Below are 18,548 nucleotides of genomic sequence, written 5' to 3' on the forward strand. Positions count from 1 at the left end.
TGGGGTCTGTTGCCATAGGGATGATGCTAGCAGTGGCGTTCGCAGCTTGATGAAGAGTGTCATTGTTAGTAAGTGTTTGTTTATGATGGAGACTCCTACAGAGAGCCAGCAGCTGATGGGCGGCAGTCTGCAGTGTTGTCATGACTGTCCTCTAATGAGGCCCACTGAAAGGTCTGTTGTGCATAGATCTGGATCAGGGCTCTGAACCGGTTCAAGGAACGAAAACAAAACTGGAAATTTTGACTGAAACAGAAACAAAGTCAAATTTTATAGTTCCGAACAGAATCGAACATTTGAAATGGCCATTAACTGGTTAATAACGTTATTTTATTGTTCCATGTAATATTTGAAATTTGCTATCAACCAAACATGAATTCAAATAGTGCAACCTATGCAAATGTGACGCTGATGCATCCAGCGAGTGAAATGCCCGCGCACTCAGCTGTGAACTTGTCATAGGTAAGTCACAATGGCAATGCCCCGGTGTTAGAGTTTATCCGAGTATAGTGTAAGATGGATTCGACAGATCACATGCACCTGCAGCGCTTCTGTGAACGGAAAAAACAGAATAAAACTACAGGCTTACATAAAAAGGAATATATATAGGCCTATACACAAAATATTTCACTTAAATCATTGACAGATTTGTAAAACGAAAGAAAAAAATATGCTGAGTTACAGTTCATTGTGACGCGTTCCAAAGTTCACAGAAATGAAAACGAGATGGCAGAAAGTAGTTTTCTTTATTTTACAAAAGCTTGACAGTTTTGAATGATGTCTTGCTTCTATAACCAACCAGCGTTAGTATGACCATATCGCCCCGGCGCCTCACACGCACACAGACGCAACATATTTTTGCGACATTGCAGCCTGTACATTATCAAAATAAAATACAGTTAAAGAAACCTATAAAAAGTAACACTGCTCTGTTGTCCAATCTGTTGCGTTCAGTGTGACTACTGCCTCACTGTGCTGATATAGCTGATGTAAAGGATGATGTTTTATTTTGATGAAAATACAAAGCCTATAATAAATAATATTTTAGCATCCAGATATGTCGCGAATATGTAAACACGCATAGCCTTAATTTTAGAAGATTTGTTGTGGAGAGAAACTAATAACGGTGTTTATAATGTTTGTAAACATTTTGCTTTACCGGCATTTTAGACTATATCATTTCTGAATGTAATAATAAAATGTGATGTGAGCTTATACGCGACTTTTTTTTTCCTCTCTATACGCAATTCTTTTACAAGTAGCATTTTTTTAACAATGCAGCAAACATTTTTAAATATCTTTAAAAAATACTTCAATGTCTTTTCTTTTGTTTAGTAGCCTACATTTGGCCAAAATCTAGAAAAGATGATGCTGTATTGGCTGTGACTAAGCGCAGCAGGTAAAGATCTCTTCCTTTCTTTTTTTTTTTTTTGTAAAAAAAACCCGCTGTACTTTATTATTATTATTATTATTATTATTATTATTATAATGAAATAAAAAAAAAGTTATTAACTGGTATTTTTCTACTCAAACCGGTTTCGGAACGGTAATAATACAGAGGAACACAGGAACACAAACGTTAAAATATCGATTCAAGCCCTGATCTAGATTCATTTGAGTTTGTAATTGGATGACGTGTACTGCTTTTCAAGGGCCTTAGATCGTTGTATATGTTTTTGTTTTTATTTTTATTAACTTAAATGATAAAAGTTTTTCATTGAATGCTGTTTTCTTTGAAAAATGTAAAAAGAAAATTATTTACAAAAACTAAAGAAAATGATTACATCTCAAAACTTAACTGATTATTTTACATTCTTTCTGATGATTTCAAGATTGTCACAAGTCATTTTGGTCATATTTTGACAAATCCTAATGTATGTTAGCCAGTTAGAAACCATTATCTTTTTCTCAACCAGAGGAAAAGCAAATTTTAAGATACCTAAAAATTATTTGAAATAAGCTAAAACAACTAAAAATCAAGTTACCTATTCTTATTTTAATTCACCCTCTCAACAACTTTTTTTAATTTATTTATTAGTGCTGTCAAACATAATCAAAATTACTCGCATCAAAAATAAACAATTTTGTATACAATATATACACACACAGTATATATTTTGAAAATATATACATGTGTATATACATTTACATATTTATATTATTATTATATTATATATATAAATATATAAACATAACATTTTTCTTAAATATACACATGCATGTGTTTGTATTTATTCATAATAAATACACACAGTACACACATTATGTAAACAAAAACCTTTATTTTGGATGCGATTAATCATGATTAATCGTTTGACAGCACTATTATTTATTTATTTATTTATTTTGAAGAACCAGGATTCCCACAGTTTTGGAAAACTAGGATATATTAAATGGTATCATATCACAATATATAACATTCTATCATTTTGATTTATAGAAATAAATATATATATATTCTAATACAGTTATAACTCCATGGCCATTTGTATAAGGAATATGCCTTTTTTTTTCTAGTTATTCCAAGCTCCAAAATATTGTATTGGGTAGAAATTGTGAGTAAAAAAATAGGCCTACTTGTAAAAAATCCTTATCCTTAAACTTCAATTACATCTTGAATAAACTGGAAATGTAATGGGGCCTTTGAATATTGTTGTAGGCAGTAGGAAAAAGCTTGAGAACCACACAGAATCACAGAAAACCAAGTGTTTAGGTTTGCAGGGCATAAAAATGGATGCACAAGATCAATGTATGTTACATTTGTGATGGCAAGGTCTTTCTTATTGTTGATCTCTGTTAAGGGCTAGATTTTACACCATTCATTCAGGCCCAGATAAATCAATACACAACCACAGGATGTTGGTGTCTAGCTCTTTTTACTTTACTGTTACTCTGTTACTTTCCTTTATGCCAACAAGTAACAATACCTGGCAACCAGCGAAACCAGTGAAATGCAGCTTCCAGGAGGTCCTGTGCTTGCATAATGCATGTCCAGATAGCATCTACGTTTTTCCATTGCTCTCTTTCTTACGTGATGTTAAACAGAACACACACACATAAGGCAGAGCAGGAAGATAAGCTCTGGTGCATTTGTAGAGCAGTCCTACACTCCATTCCCAAAGAGACGTTGGCTTTCATTCAACAAGGAAGTGATTTAATTTAAACAAATGAGGAAATTGAATGGTGCATTAGCATACCCTCTAAAAACCTCTGGCTGTTTCAGCAGTCTGACTGTTGAGTTTCTTGAAACCAAAAGATCTGTAGAAGAGCTTATACAGTGGGGAAAAAAAAAAAAAAAATTGATCCCCTGCTGATTTTGTACGTTTTCCAACTGACAAAGAAATGATCAGGCTATAATTTGAATGGTAGGTCTATTTGAACAGTGAGAGTATACAACAGAATAACAACAACAAAAAATCCAGAAAAACGCATTTAAAAAAAGTTGAAAAAACTATTTGCATTTTAATGAGTGAAATAAGTATTTGATCCCCTATCAATCAGCAAGATTTCTGGCTCCCAGATGTCTTTTATGCAGGTAAGGAGCTGAGATTAGGAGCACTCCCTTTAAGAGATCTCAGTTCGTTACCTGTATAAAAGACAACCTGTCCACAGAAGCAATCAATCAATCAGATTCCAAACTCTCCACCATGGCCAAGACCAAAGAGATTGTAGACCTACACAAGGCTGGAATGGGCTACAAGACCATCGCCAAGCAGCTCGGTGAGAAGGTGACAACAGTTGGTGCGATTATTCGCAAAAGGAAGAAACACCAAATAACTGTCAATCTCCCTTGGTCTGGGGCTCCACGCAAGATCTTCACCTCGTGGAGTTACAATGATCATGAGAACGGTGAGGAATCAGCCCAGAACTACACGGGAGGATCGTGTCAATGATCTCAAGGCAGCTGGGACCATAGTCAAGCGTCGCAAGGTCCTGCTGCTCAAGAAAGCACATGTACAGCCTGTCTGAAGTTTGCCAATGATTCAGAGGAAAACTGGGTGAAAGTGTTGTGGTCACCCAGGTGAAAAACAAGTGCACTTCCATAATGTACTTAGTGCTCTATTTTCACGCACAAATTTTGTACTTAATATACTAAAAATGATCCTTTAGTACTTCTTAAGATAAACTTTAAGATCATCTAAGTGTACTCAACTGTGCTATTTTGAGACGCCATGAATATGAACTAAAATGCGCTTTTAACATACTATCCTTGTATTTAAAACATTTATTTAGTTACCACTTGTAGTACACTTGAACCCATCTTTCATTCACTAGTACACTCAAGTGTACTACAAGTGGTAGCTAAATAAATTTTTTAAATACAAGGATAGTATGTTAAAAGTGCATTTTAGTTAATATTCATGGTGTCTTAAAATAGCAGAGTTGAGTACACCAAAGGGCTTTTCACACTTGAAATTGTTAAACCTGGGTCATCCTAAACCCCGGATAAGCGGAATCCTGGGTTATCTGTAATCATGTTTCACACTGCTCATACTATGCCTGGGGTTAACTGTTAACCCTGGGTATTCATTAACAAACCTTTCACACCGTACAATCCTAAACCCCGGTTAACGTTCTTATTTGCATATTTGCGGTGTCACTGTCTCTGATTTGGACGAACAGCAGGCAACCTGTTTACACGGCTTTTCCCACGTTGAGAAGATTGAGAAGATTGAGGAACAGCTGATCAGCTGTACACGCAGGGATAGGCATTTTTAAATAAATTTAGTAGCAGAGCTACTGCAAGCGATTTAGTGCTGGAAATCCATTTATCCTAATAAGAGCGCAGGTCATGGTTGCTTAGCAACGATAGATGCCATGGGAGCGCAAGCTACAGTGCTTTGGAAAGGAGAAAGCGGCGCACTTAGCGTTTTAAACACGTTTTTAGGCGCGACATGAACGGCCTCATGACGCCCAAAGGCAAGAAAACAAAGACAAAAGTACAAAAGAAAGTAAACAAGGAGCAAAGTATGTGAATATTATCTTCTCACCGGCTGCAGTTTACACAACACGAGTTTCCTGTTACTGACATGACATGGGCCTCGCTGCTCAATTTCTGACTGGCTGTCTGTTGCCAAGCGTCCAGCAGCAACAAGCAAACACCGCTCTGTTTCACACTGAACAAACTTAGCACCGCAATGCGGGGTTTACACCTCAAATGCAGTGCTAACCGTGCTCCGGAGCAGGGTTAATTACAGGTGTGAAACGTGTCTTTACCCGGGGTTAAAAGCGGTGTTTAGAACGACGATAACCCGGGGTTAAGTGCTGTGTGAAAAGCCCATTAGATGATATGAAGTTTATCTTAAGAAGTACTAAAGGATCATTTTTAGTATATTAAGTACAAAATTTGTACGCAAAAATAGAGCACTTTAAGTACATTATGGAAGTGTACTTGTTTTTCACCTGGGCAGATGAGACCAAAATCCAGCTCTTAGGCATCAACTCAACTCGCCGTGTTTGGAGGAGGAGGAATGCTGCCTATGACCCCAAGAACACCATCCCCACTGTCAAACATGGAGGTGGAAACATTATGCTTTGGGGGTGTTTTTCTGCTAAGGGGACAGGACAACTGCACCGCATCAAAGGGACGATGGACGGGGCCATGCACCGTCAGGGCCAGGGCATTGAAAATAGGTCGTGGATGGGTATTCCAGCATGACAATGACCCAAAACACACGCCCAAGGCAACAAAAGAGTGGCTCAAGAAGAAGCACATTAAGGTCCTGGAGTGGTCGCAAGTCTCCAGACCTTAATCCCATAGAAAATCTGTGGAGGGAGCTGAAGGTTCAAGTTGCCAAACGTCAGCCTCGAAACCTTAATGACTTGGAAAAGATCTGCAAAGAGGAGTGGGACAAAATCCCTCCTGAGATGTGTGCAAACCTGGTGACCAACTACAAGAAACGTCTGACCTCTGTGATTGCCAACAAGGGTTTTGCCACTAAGTACCAAGTCATGTTTTGCGAAGGGGTCAAATACTTATTTCACTTATTAAAATGCAAATCAATTTATAACTTTTTTTAAATGCGTTTTTCTGTAATTATTTTTGGTTGTTGTTCTATCTCTCACTGTTCAAATAAACCTTTGTCAGTGGACAAACATCAGGAGATCCAATCATTTATTTTCCCCACTGCTGGTGAGAATCCTGGTATCAGTTTTGCAATACTTCCTTCTAATGTGGGTGGGTCTATAATCACACATCCCCCTCTCTCATGCATCCCTAATGTGTTTGTCATGAGTTTAGTGGAGAAACAAAGGCTGCCTTATGCTGGGCTGTAAATGCAGCTGATGTCAGTGTCATGAAGAGAGAAGTCATGTAAGCTAGTGTGTTGTCTGTGGGCCCACTGGTATGATTAATTTATCCGAACATGCTGTGCTGCTGAAGACTTAGCTTGCTGTCCTGTGTGTCTGCGTTGATTTGGAGAACTGGAGCATGAAGGAGGACAGTATTAAGGTGCCCTGCAGCTCAAGTTCAGCTTTAAAAAGCTTTCAGCCTCTTCACTTCCTCATAGCAAACTTCTTTTTTTTTCTTTTTTAATTGCACTAAAGTGACGTTGTTATGTGATATTCTGCCTAGTTCAGTCCTTTAAACGCCTATTTTGAGGTGATTATTTCCAGAGGCTGTGAATTGCATTGATCTCTTGAGTAATTACGCACTTTGGATGGCTTTGTATTGTTTTGGCTTCCTTATCTAGGGCCTGTGAACCTTGACCTGACCTGCTCCAGCCGGACTCCTCTTTTTAGACGCTAAAGAAACACTCTTAAAACTCCAGGACCATGTCAAGTAAGCTTACTTCTGCATGAATACACAAAATAAAAATGGCAATACACAAATACAACTATGCTTCCAAACGCAGTTAATCCCCTCACATGGTTTTCTGTTCTCTTTAGCAGGTAATTACACTCCAGCCCCAGGGGGACCTTTTTCGGCCCTCACACCCAGCATGTGGCCACAGGACATTTTGGCAAAGTACTGTCAGGTAGCTTACTCGTATTTCTTTCTTTTTGTTCTTTGTTTATAATGCTCTAAGTGGCAGATAAATGTTATTCTGTTATTGTAACATCTTCATTGTTATGGGAAGTGGTTCATTTCTCAGAGATGTTGTTCTGACTGTTGCAGAAAGACCCCAATATGGAAGCAGAACTGCAGTATGATGAATTTGGGTTCCGGATCGATAGTGAAGGTTAGTGTGGGAACATCAGCAATCATTACATTTACATTTACATTTAGTCATTTAGCAGACGCTTTTATCCAAAGCGACTTACAATTGGGGAATACATCGAGCGATTAATCTTGAAGAGGCAATCAGACATACGAAGTGCTTGCAACACCAAGTCTCAGACATTGTTCAAATAAATACAAACTACCAAAGGAAGGAATAAGTAAAGATAATTTTTTTTTTTTTTTTTTTTTAAGTTTAGGATGAAGTCAAGTGCTGTCGAAAGAGATGAGTTTTCAGTTGTTGCTTGAAGATTGACAGGGATCCAGCATTCCGGATAGAGGTGGGAAGATCGTTCCACCAGCCAGGAATGGTGAATGAGAATGATCTAGAGAGTGATTTTGCGCCTCTGTGATGGTATCACGAGGCGTCGCTCACTAGCAGATCTCAGATTTCTGGAGGGATGTAGTTTGTTAATAGAGAGTGCAAGTAAACGGGTGCTGAGCCAGTGGTTGTTCTATATGCAAGCATCAGTGTCTTGAACTTGATGCGAGCCGTGATTGGTAGCCAGTGCAGGGAGATAAAGAGAGGTGTAACATGGGCTCTTTTGGGCTCGTTGAAGACCAGTCGTGCCGCTGCATTCTGAATCATTTGTAGAGGTTTGACTGTATTAGACGGAAGTCCAGCCAGAAGAGCATTGCAATAGTCCAGCCTAGAAATGACAAGGGCCTGGACAAGAAGTTGTGCAGCATGCTCTGTCAGAAAGGGCCTGATCTTTCTGATGTTATATAGTGCAAACCTGCAAGATCGAGCAGTTTTGTAATGTGGTCTTTGAAGGTCAGCTGATCATCAAAGATTACACCAAGATTTCTGACCGAAGTTGATGGGGTTATTGTTGATGAACCTAACTGGATCGTGAAGTCATGCTGTAGAGTCGGAGTGGCAGGGAGGACAAGAAGCTCAGTCTTTGCCAGGTTGAGCTGCAGGTGATGTTCTTTCATCCATGCCGAGATGTCCGCCAGGCAACCTGAGATCCTTGCAGTTACCGTTGGATCATCTGGTTGAAAAGAGAGGTAGAGCTGTGTGTCATCAGCGTAGCAATGGTATGAGAATCCATGTGCCTGTATGATGGGACCCAGTGATGTAGTGTATGTGGAGAAGAGGAGGGTCCAAGAACTGATCCCTGAGGAACCCCAGTGACCAGTGTATGTGCTTTGGATACCTCACCTCCCAGGCCACCCTGAAAGACCTACCAGTGAGATAGGATTCAAACCAGCGAAGTGGAATGCCAGAGATGCCCAGTGATGAGAGGGTGGACAGGAGTATCTGATGATTGACAGTGTCAAAAGCGGCAGATAGGTCCAGCAGAATGAGGACTGATGATTTGGAATGGGCTTTTGCAATTCGCAGGGCTTCAGTGACCGAGAGAAGCGCAGTCTCAGTTGAATGGCCCCTCCTGAAACCTGACTGTTTAGCATCCAGTTTGTCGTTCTGTGAAAGAAACAGTGAGACTTGGTTGAAGACAACTCGTTCAAGTGTTTTCGCTATGAGCGGAAGGAGAGAGACAGGTCTGTAGTTTTCTATAAGAGAAGTGTTTAATGTAGGTTTTTTGAGCAGTGGGGTTACCCGAGCCTGCTTGAACGCAATGGGGAAGTTACCTGTGAGTAGGGATGTGTTGATGATGTGTGTGAGTGCAGGTAAGAGTGTGGGTGAGATTGCTTGGAGAAGGTGTGAGGGGATTGGGTCAAGAGGACATGTTGTAGGATGGTTGGAGAGGAGAAGCTTGGATACTTCAGCTTCAGTGAGTGGACAGAAAGAAAAGATGGGAGTTTTAGCAGTGGATGTGGTAGGGTGAGGGTCCTGTGTGCGTGGAGGTGAAAACTGACCACTGATTGATCTAGTTTTGTCTGTAAAGAAAGTGGCAAAGTCATCAGCTGTAATAGAGGTGGAGGGAGGAGGTGGAGGGGACAGAGGAGGGAATTAAATGTTCTGAAGAGATTACGCATGTCTGGGCGCTGTCGATCTTGTTGCGGAAATGTGAGGATTTGGCAGTGTGGACTTTAGCAGAGAAGGATGTGAGCATAGACTGGTACCTACTGAGGTCCGACAGATCGTTTGATTTGCGCCATTTTCTCTCTGCCGCTCTGAGTGTAGTCCGATGTTCACGAAGAACCTCGGATAACCAGGGGTTGGAAGGAGCAGCCCGTGCGGGCCTAGAGGAGAGAGGACAAATGTCGTCTAGACAAGAGGTTAAGGTAGAGCATAAAGTCTCAGTAGCTGCGTTTACATCCAGAGATGAGAAATGGGTGGGTGAAGGAAGAGGAGGATACCACAGAGGAAAGATGGGAAGGAGAAAGGGAGCGCAGGTTTCGCCTAAAAGTAACTGGTAGGGGTTGGTGGCACAGGAGAAGCAAAGTGTAATGTAAATGTAATGAAGAAATGGTCCAGTATGTAGCGGTTGTACCAGAATGTTATCTGCAGTACAATTGCGTGTGTAAATTAAGTCAAGTTGGTTGCCTGATTTGTGCGTGCTAGTAGTGGTAAGGCGTTTGAGATCAAACGAAGCTAGGAGTGCATGGAAGTCTGTAGCATAAGGCTTGTCTAGGTGAATGTTGAAATCACCAAAGACTAGGAGTGGAGTGCCATCCTCCACGAAAGAGGACAGCAGCCCGTCCAGCTCCTCTAGGAAGGTGGCTAGAATTTGGCTAGGGGGACGGTAAATGACCACGATCTGGAGTTTTATCGGAGCTGATACAGTAATGGCATGAGATTCAAATGAGTTGTAATTGCATAGGGAAGAGCGGGTTGAGTATTTCCAATTGTTAGAAATGAGCAGACCAGTGCCTCCACCCCGCCAACTTGCCGGGGTGTGAGAGAAAGAGAGATTAGTAGAGAGCAGCTGGGGTTGCTGAGTCTTCTGGACGAATCCAGGTCTCAGTCAAGCCCAAGATGCTGAGCGTGGATTTTAAAGAAAAAGCAGAAATGAAGTCAGCTTTGTTGACAGCTGACTGACAATTCCAGAGACCCACAGAGAAGGAAAGAGGTGTAGTGAAGGAGGTAGAGATAAGGCGCAGGTTAGCAGGATTACGTTGCCGTCTGCGTGGGACGTTAGAGCGTGGTTGAGAGAGAACCGGAATAGTTTGGAAACACATGATAGAGGTGGCAGGAAAGAGGATGGAAACGGAGAGTGTGTAAGGGAAGGGGGAAAAAAGAAAAGATACTTAAGTGTGTCGCTCGGTGTCGTTGCTCGGTTAAAGTCGCGCAGGAAAAGTCGATGGTCTTTACCCTCGTCGGTCTTCACACGAGGAGGCTGAACGCTTCCGCTGATGCTTCCGCGTCAGCGCCGGACCTCTGATAAATACAGCCTTAACACACTACCGTGAAAACAGCTGTGGCGGCTTCTGATTGGCCCAGCCAATAGCCTTGTGCAAATAACTCAAGACGAAACTAACACTTCGCTAGCAAGGAGCACTGAAAATGATCCAGGTTCCTTCTTAGCCGAGGTGCAAATTATTATAATTAACAGAAAGTGCAATCAAACAACGAAACCTCAACGAAAATGCAGAATAGAAATAGAAGGAAACGAAAGTATTCCTTCCCAACAGCAGGTAAATAATTTAAACAACAGATCTATGACTAAGTATCGCAACACTTACGAGCTGCTGTCCGTCTCTTCTGGTGAATATTCGGCTTCTCCCGACTTGTAATAGCGAACAGGCAGTTTAAATACTTTTACAGTCGCTGTGGCGGCTTCTGATTGGCCCAGCCAATAGCCTTGTGCAAATAACTCAAGGCGAAACTAACACTTCGCTAGCAAGGAGCACTGAAAATGATCCAGGTTCCTTCTTAGCCGAGGTGCAAATTATTATAATTAACAGAAAGTGCAATCAAACAACGAAACCTCAACGAAAATGCAGAATAGAAATAGAAGGGAAACGAAAGTATTCCTTCCCAACAGCAGGTAAATAATTTAAACAACAGATCTATGACTAAGTATCGCAACACTTACGAGCTGCTGTCCGTCTCTTCTGGTGAATATTCGGCTTCTCCCGTGAAAAAAAAAAATCATGAAAAAAAAAGGCTAAACCTTAACACACATCTAGGACAAAAAAAAAAAACTAAAGAACTAAATCTATCTTTACATTGCAATGAATCTATGCATTAGGCTGAACTTTGCATATCTATTATTTTGCACCATCTCAGGCAGTTTTAATAATACAGTATATACCACAAGAAATTGATCAAGTGACAGTGAAGACATTTATACAAAATATTTCTGTTTCAAATAAATGCTGTTCTTTTGAACTTTCTGTTTACCAAAGAATCCTGGAAAAATGTATCATGGCTTCCACAACTGATTTCAGCAGATAATAATAATAATAATAAGAAATGTTTCTTCATCACTAAATCAGCATATTAGAATGAATGCAAATTTTTTACGCAAATTAATCGTTTGATAAGGTTTGACCCCAACTTCTTGCCATCATCGCAGCGCGGAAGGATATCTATCATTGTGTGATGTTGCCAGGGTCACGGTTTTCCAGCACAATTGGGCTATTTTTAAAATACAGTCGCGGGAAAAATAACTGAGCCATGGGTTACCAGAGGATACATGTTCAGGCTTTTACACAGCAGAAATAAACGTGACATCAGCTACTATAGATTATATAAGATAATAAACACACGATTACGATAGGATATGGTTTGTATGGGATTTTCTTGAGATGAATAATTTGTACAGCGAAAAAAAGGCTATAAATAGCATATTTTAACAACAGTAAACAACCAAATTCCACATGTGATCGCAAAAGGAAATTATTACAAACACTCGATGGTGGTTGAAAGTGAGTTCTGAGTAAAAGTGTACTATTAATCTCATAAATTGTCTTATGAAGCATGGTGCTAATGTTAGCTCTAATGCAGCTGCAGAACAGGTCCAATTCGTCTTCATAATGCATTTTGTCATAATACTTCACGTAAGGTCGCAATAAATGTGTTGTATTTATTTAGAAATACTTTTGATAATAGTTAATAATGCGTTAACGTAAATTCATCTTCACGGCACAAATTTTATTAACGCAGCGCATATTTTCTGTTTGACCCGTGTCCTAGCCCCAGGGTTCCTGCGGGTCCTTAAAAAGTCTTAAAAGGTCTTGATTATGATTTCAAGAGGTCTTAAATTTGGGTACAGACCAGAATCGCCATACAGCTTAATGTGACGATTAAACTTCAAAAGGCTATAAATAAAATGAGCGCTGCACGTTTCAAAGTCCGGTGCTGCGCTGCTTTGTGTTCTGGCGTTACCGGGGAAACCATTCGAAAGCGCCTCCTGCTGGCAGAGAGGCTGTAGTTTCAGAACTGGATTTCTAGGACCCTATAGTTTTTGTTTGTTTGTTTTTAATTATTTTATTTTATTTATTTTTTGCATGTATGTATTGTGTCAGGTCTTCCAGCCAGTTCTATCAAACCTTTACAATTAATCCAGAAGATTAATTTTTAATGAGCCAAAAAGAATGTAAGAGAGAGTGAAGAACGTCACACCTCTCTCTATTCTAATTCTATTCTTTTATAAAAAAAAAAAATTAAAAAAAAACCTAGCACTAGCTTTTCTAATCTTTTTGTATTCTGTTTTCTTTTTATTTATTATACAGTTAACAAAAGCAAAAAAGGCCTCTAACACTAGCTTGCTCTATTCTATGCTTTCATTTTGTTTATCATATAATTAAAAAAAAATATCTTGCTACATGTACTGCGTTAGGCTAAATGAGACTTGTTATAGCACTTGCATATCATTGCTCTTTTGTTGATTTTGATTGCTTCCATTGTCCTCATTTATAAGTCGCTTTGGATAAAAGCACTTGCTAAATGACTGAATATTAGTGGCTCATACTATTTTATAGCACTTGCTATTCAATTCTGTATATTATTATTATTTTTAAGGAATTATGTAGTTATTTAATTGTATACACTTAATTATTGTCCTAACCAACTCCTAACTCTAAACATACCTGTTGGTAACCCTCTTGAAATATTTAACTTAATTTTTCAATATTCAATACATTCTGGTTTAAAATTCAGTTTTCTTGGAGAGAAGACTTGTGTCTGTGCGAGACTTCAGTTAATTAGCCGCAGCGCTTCACGTCTGATGTGCTGTTTGTTTGCATCTGTTTTTTTGATGTTTGAATCAGGTCTCCTCTGTTGCAATAGATGGTGCTGTCCCAAAAATAGGGTCCTATGCAGTCCTAGAACTGCAGCCTCCAGTATTGCAGGAACATTGGGTTGTTTTTGTTCAGACCAATGCAAAAATCAACCCATGTTTTTACCCTGCAAACACGGAGAGCTATAAATGTGAACTGGTGGATCGATAAGGAGATAATTCATTATAAAAATCTAAATACTAAAATGTGTTTGTATGTTATTTAATTAATATGTGACCCTGGACCACAAAACCAGTCTTAAGTGTCAATTTTTCAAAATTGAGATTTATACATCATCTGAAAGCTGAATAAATTAGCTTTCCATTGATGTATGGTTTGTTAGGATCGGACAACATTTGGCTGAGGTACAACTATTTGAAAATCTGGAATCTGAGGGTGCAAACAAATCTAAATATTGAGAAAATCGCCTTTAAAGTTGTCCAAATTAAGTTCTTAGCAATGCATATTACTAATCAAAAATTTACTTTTGATATATTTACAGTAGGAAATTTACAAAATATCTTCATGGAATATGATCTTTACTTAATGTCCTAATGATTTTTGGCATAAAAGAAAAATCAATCATTTTGACCCATACAGTGTATTGTTGGCTATTGCTACAAATATACCCCATATACTTAAGACTGGTTTTGTGGTCTAGGGTCACATATAATAATTTATTGATAATTGTTTAAATTAATATAATTAATACTTTTGACTTATCCATTTTCTTAAAAAATGGTTTAAAGGCTGAAATGTGAAGTGTATAATTTTATAAAACTTTTTGTTTCGTGAAAACTTCTATCTGAACTGTAAATCATGCTTTTTACATTCATTTTACAGTTTACCATAGACATTGCCCTACCCTGCTCATATGGTATTAATTTTATTTGTGCAGGTCTTAAAAAGTCTTAAATTTGAGCTTAAAAATCCTGCAGCAATCCTGTAGCCCATAGTTGGAGAAATGGAGATGCACAGTGTTGCCAACTTAGCGACTTTGCAAACTTTTTTTTTTTCCCCTTTTCAAAAAAACTGCCTAGCGACCAAACCACTTTGCCCAAATCTCATTTACTTTTTGAGACTCGCTGATACTACTGCGCGAGTTCTTGCTGTCCCAGCGTGCGCGTGCACACACCTCTCTCTCTGTGCGTCTGCATTGTTCAGCGTGCAGCGGAGAGGAGCAGCGCTTTCAGTTAAACACAGATGTTATGTTGCTTCTCTAATTTTACATGCAAGTATAGCCAAAATCACAGCACAGCTATTGTCTTTATCTTGTGTATTTGATTTCATCAGACGACGGCTCGATTATCAGGATTTTTGTGCAGATTAACATCTTGGAAGGGAGAGCTGGTTATGTAGTCTTAATGGGTCGCGTTTCAGTCACTATTTCATATTCATTCCGTTGTCTGACAACAGAAACAGTAAAATATACCAATGAAAACAGTTTTATTGAGAATTTAGCTGCATCAAAATACAGCATGTGGGCACAGAGATGCAAACAAATCTAATAATAAATAATAAATGTACATTTAGCATGTTCAGAAGAAATGAGCTGTCCTGTCCTGCACAAATGTAAACAGGTAAGTTTAAGTAAATTGCTCAGTGCAAAGAAAGAGAAGTAATGGGAACCTGGTATTTCTTTTTTCATGTGTCTAATAGACATGAACAAGTTCTTTGAAAAACATCTATGACCTTTGAAACATGTCTACTCGTCATGCTCTGTTGACTATGCAAATGTATGTTTATTATTATTGAAACCATAAAGCATCCATACCCATGTACATGCCCATGTTGATTAGAGTATTAAAAACTTAAAGTATTAATTTAAGTTACATTTAGAACAAATAAAAATGTGCGATTAATCACGAGTTAACTCATGACAATCATGCGGTTTTAAAAAACTGTAATTGATTGACAGCCCTATATATATATATATGTATGTATGTATTTATATGCACACACTGAACAAAATTATAAACGCAACACTTAGAGTGGCCTTTTATTGTGGCCAGCCTAAGGCACACCTGTGCTATAATCATGCTGTTTAATCAGCATCTTGAGGAAAATGTAGAAAAAGTCTTAGATCTTTGAGTTCAGCTCATGAAAAATGGGGGCAAAAACAAGTGTTGCATTTATAATTTTGTTCAGTGTGTTTCTTATATATAATATTTCACAATATTACTGTTTTTGCTGTATTTTTGATCAAATAAATGCAGCCTTGGTAAAAATAAATTTTTCTTTCAGAAACATTAAAAAATTTGGTATCGCTTTAGTATAGGGACCAATTCTCACTGTTAACTAGTTGCTTATTAAATATTAACATATTGGCTGTTTATTAGTACTTCTAAAGCACATATTCTGTATGACCATATTCTACATCCCAATACCTAAACCTACTACCTTATAAACTATTAATAAGCAGCAAATTAGGAGTTTGAGGCGAAAGTCGTAGTTAATGGTTTATTAATGAGAATTAGACCCTAAAATATAGTGTGACCAAAAATTCTTACTGATCCCAAACTCAAATGGTAGAGTTTATTATGTTGAAGCTTTGTTATAGATATTTTATTTGTCACAGGTGACTTTTGGAAAAGCAAGTGATCAGGTTTAAAAATGGGGTATCCTCCTGGGATGCTTAATGTTAAGCCCTGTTAAAAGCAGGTCTCATTAAGTACTGTCTTTCCCCATATTTGTCAGGAGTGAAGAGGGGTTTTTTTTTCTGTTCCAGATGGAGTTGAGACAAGTAAATGGCAGCGTGGTGAGGGAGCTCCTCAGAGAGAGGACCCTCAGCAAAGACTTCGCTGGCAAGCCCATCTGGAGTTCACACACAATCACACTGTAGGAGACCTGACATGGGACAAGATCTCCCCCACCCTGGCTCGCTCTGACCGCCTTCGGACCCTGGTGCTGGGGGGCATACCACACAGCATGAGACCACAGGTTAGCACTGAGAACCTCTTTATCAACCCTCTAAATGTGCTTTTGTTTGTGTTTTTACCTCACCACATATTTAAGGCTGTCTTTGTATTGTTACACAGCATCAGGCAGCTAATCTGCTGATGTAATGTTCCCATGGCAACCATGTTAATGCTTGAGGGATTCTTAGTATCGCTGAAATAGGACATGATGTCTTGGCAATATCTTGTTTATGCTGTATTGCTATTTTCAGAGATTCCCACGAGAACAGCGGTGCGTTTGAAATCTAAGATCTTCCAACCGCATCTCTGCTGGATCTTTGTGTGTTTATCTGTCTTGTTCCTCATTGTCTCTTTATGCATTCCCTCAGTTGTGGATGCGTTTGTCGGGGGCCCTGCAGAAAAAGAGAACATCAGAAATTTCCTACAGGGAAATCGTCAAAAACAGCTCTAATGATGACACCACAGCAGCCAAACAGGTACATGTCATCTCTGCCACAGATATTATGTAGTCGTAGATTTATTTGAAATAGAGACTTACATTTCAAATAAATGCTGTTCTGTTGAGCTTTCTGAGAATCCTGAAAAAAAAAAAAAAAAAAAAATCTTATACGGTATCCACAAAAATATTAGGCAGTACAACTGCTTTTAACATTGATAGCAAATAAAAAAATGTTTCTTGAATGCCAAATCAGCATATTAAAATTATTTCTGAATCTGATTTCTGACAGTGACTGGCTGCTGAAAATTCAGCGTTGCAATTACAGGAATAAATGTTTTTATACTGGGCAGTCGTGGCCTAATGGATAGAGAGTCGGACTTGTAACCCAAAGGTCGCGGGTTCGAGTCTCAGGTCCGGCAGGGATTGTAGGTGGGGGGAGTGAATGTACAGCGCTCTCTTCCACCTTCAATACCACGATTGAGGTGCCCTTGAGCAAGGCACCGAACCCCCAACTGCTCCCCAGGCGCCGCAGCATAAATGGCTGCCCACTGCTCCGGGTGTGTGTTCACTACTGTGTGTATGCACTTAGATGATTCTGAGTATGGGTCACCATACTTGGCCACATGTCACTTCACTTCACTTCACTTCACATTGTGCTTGTCTATCTCTGTCTGTGCTGCAGATAGAAAAGGATCTTTTGCGGACCATGCCCACTAATGCGTGCTTCAGCACCTTGTCGAGTGTGGGGGTGCCCAAGCTCAGGCGGGTCCTGAGAGGGCTGGCGTGGCTGTATCCAGACATCGGCTACTGTCAGGGCACAGGCATGGTGGGAAGCGACCTAATCACAGACTCTTTGTCTCTCTGTTGTCTAACATTTGGCTCATCGGATGCCAGACTCTGAGGTGTGTGTTTGTCTTTGATACAGGTGGTGTCCTGTCTGCTGCTGTTTCTGGAGGAGGAGGACGCTCTGTGGATGATGTGTGCTCTGATAGAGGACCTGCTGCCTCCCTCATACTTCTCCTCCACACTGTTGGGAGTTCAAACTGACCAGCGTGTGCTCAGACAGCTCATAGTGCAGTATCTGCCGAGTCTAGACCAGCTGCTACAGGAGCATGACATTGGTGAGATAAAAACAGCCTCAAAAATATCTAACGCGGGATACTTTTTTTAATCAGCTTTGCTCCAAAGAGTTTGCTCCATTCAAATGTTTTCCCTCTCAGAGCTTTCTTTAATCACGCTACACTGGTTCCTCACTGCCTTTGCCAGTGTGGTGGACATCCGCATCCTGCTGCGAATCTGGGACCTGCTCTTCTACGAGGGCTCAGTGGTGCTCTTCCAGGTTACGCTGGGCATGCTGAAGATCAAGGTTGTTTAACTTTATTTAAAGACTTCTATCTTTCTATTAACTAAGCCTTCAGTGTTTAAACAAGGCAGTGATGAGTGTTTGATTTGACACACAGTCAATAATGGTTTCTTTTTGTGTTGTGAAGGAGGAAGAACTGGTATCATCTGAAAACTCGGCGTCCATCTTTAACACACTCTCAGATCTGCCCAGTCAACTAGAGGACGGGGCGGCAGTGCTGGGTGAGGCTGTGCGTCTGGCAGGATCTCTGTCTCAGGAAAGCTTGGATGCACACAGACACAAGCATCTTGCCTACATCCTGGCAGAGCAGGCCCAGCTCAATTCCGGCAACTCCCATTCCCTCCACACCAACCTCAACAAGGTTGAGAACATGAACAGCATCTTGGGTCATCATCTGTGATGCCCACATTTTGATACACTTTATTTGCAGTATACAAAATGTGAATTCAGGCTCACGTAGGTGTGTGTCATTGTTCA

General features: G+C 39.7%; 1 protein-coding gene across 5 annotated transcripts in view; it reads left to right on the plus strand.

The window, feature by feature from the left end:
• sgsm3 (small G protein signaling modulator 3) overlaps nucleotides 1–18,548 on the plus strand; it is a 29,695-nt gene that overhangs the window by 3,902 nt on the left and 7,245 nt on the right. For 2 of the 5 annotated variants that reach the window (XM_058770101.1, XM_058770096.1), the window contains exons 2-10: nucleotides 6,690–6,778; nucleotides 6,886–6,974; nucleotides 7,115–7,178; nucleotides 16,080–16,291; nucleotides 16,638–16,745; nucleotides 17,391–17,534; nucleotides 17,634–17,829; nucleotides 17,929–18,074; nucleotides 18,199–18,432. In XM_058770101.1, the coding sequence (XP_058626084.1) occupies nucleotides 6,772–6,778; nucleotides 6,886–6,974; nucleotides 7,115–7,178; nucleotides 16,080–16,291; nucleotides 16,638–16,745; nucleotides 17,391–17,534; nucleotides 17,634–17,829; nucleotides 17,929–18,074; nucleotides 18,199–18,432 (1,200 nt within the window). In that variant the 5' untranslated portion in view covers nucleotides 6,690–6,771. Of the gene's footprint in view, nucleotides 1–6,674; nucleotides 6,779–6,885; nucleotides 6,975–7,114; nucleotides 7,179–16,079; nucleotides 16,292–16,637; nucleotides 16,746–17,390; nucleotides 17,535–17,633; nucleotides 17,830–17,928; nucleotides 18,075–18,198; nucleotides 18,433–18,548 lie in introns of those variants that run through there. The other 3 variants (XM_058770099.1, XM_058770097.1, XM_058770100.1) reach the window with 3 other exon arrangements.

The sequence above is a fragment of the Onychostoma macrolepis genome, chromosome 03, assembly GCF_012432095.1.
Source record: "Onychostoma macrolepis isolate SWU-2019 chromosome 03, ASM1243209v1, whole genome shotgun sequence".
NCBI lineage: Eukaryota > Metazoa > Chordata > Actinopteri > Cypriniformes > Cyprinidae > Onychostoma > Onychostoma macrolepis.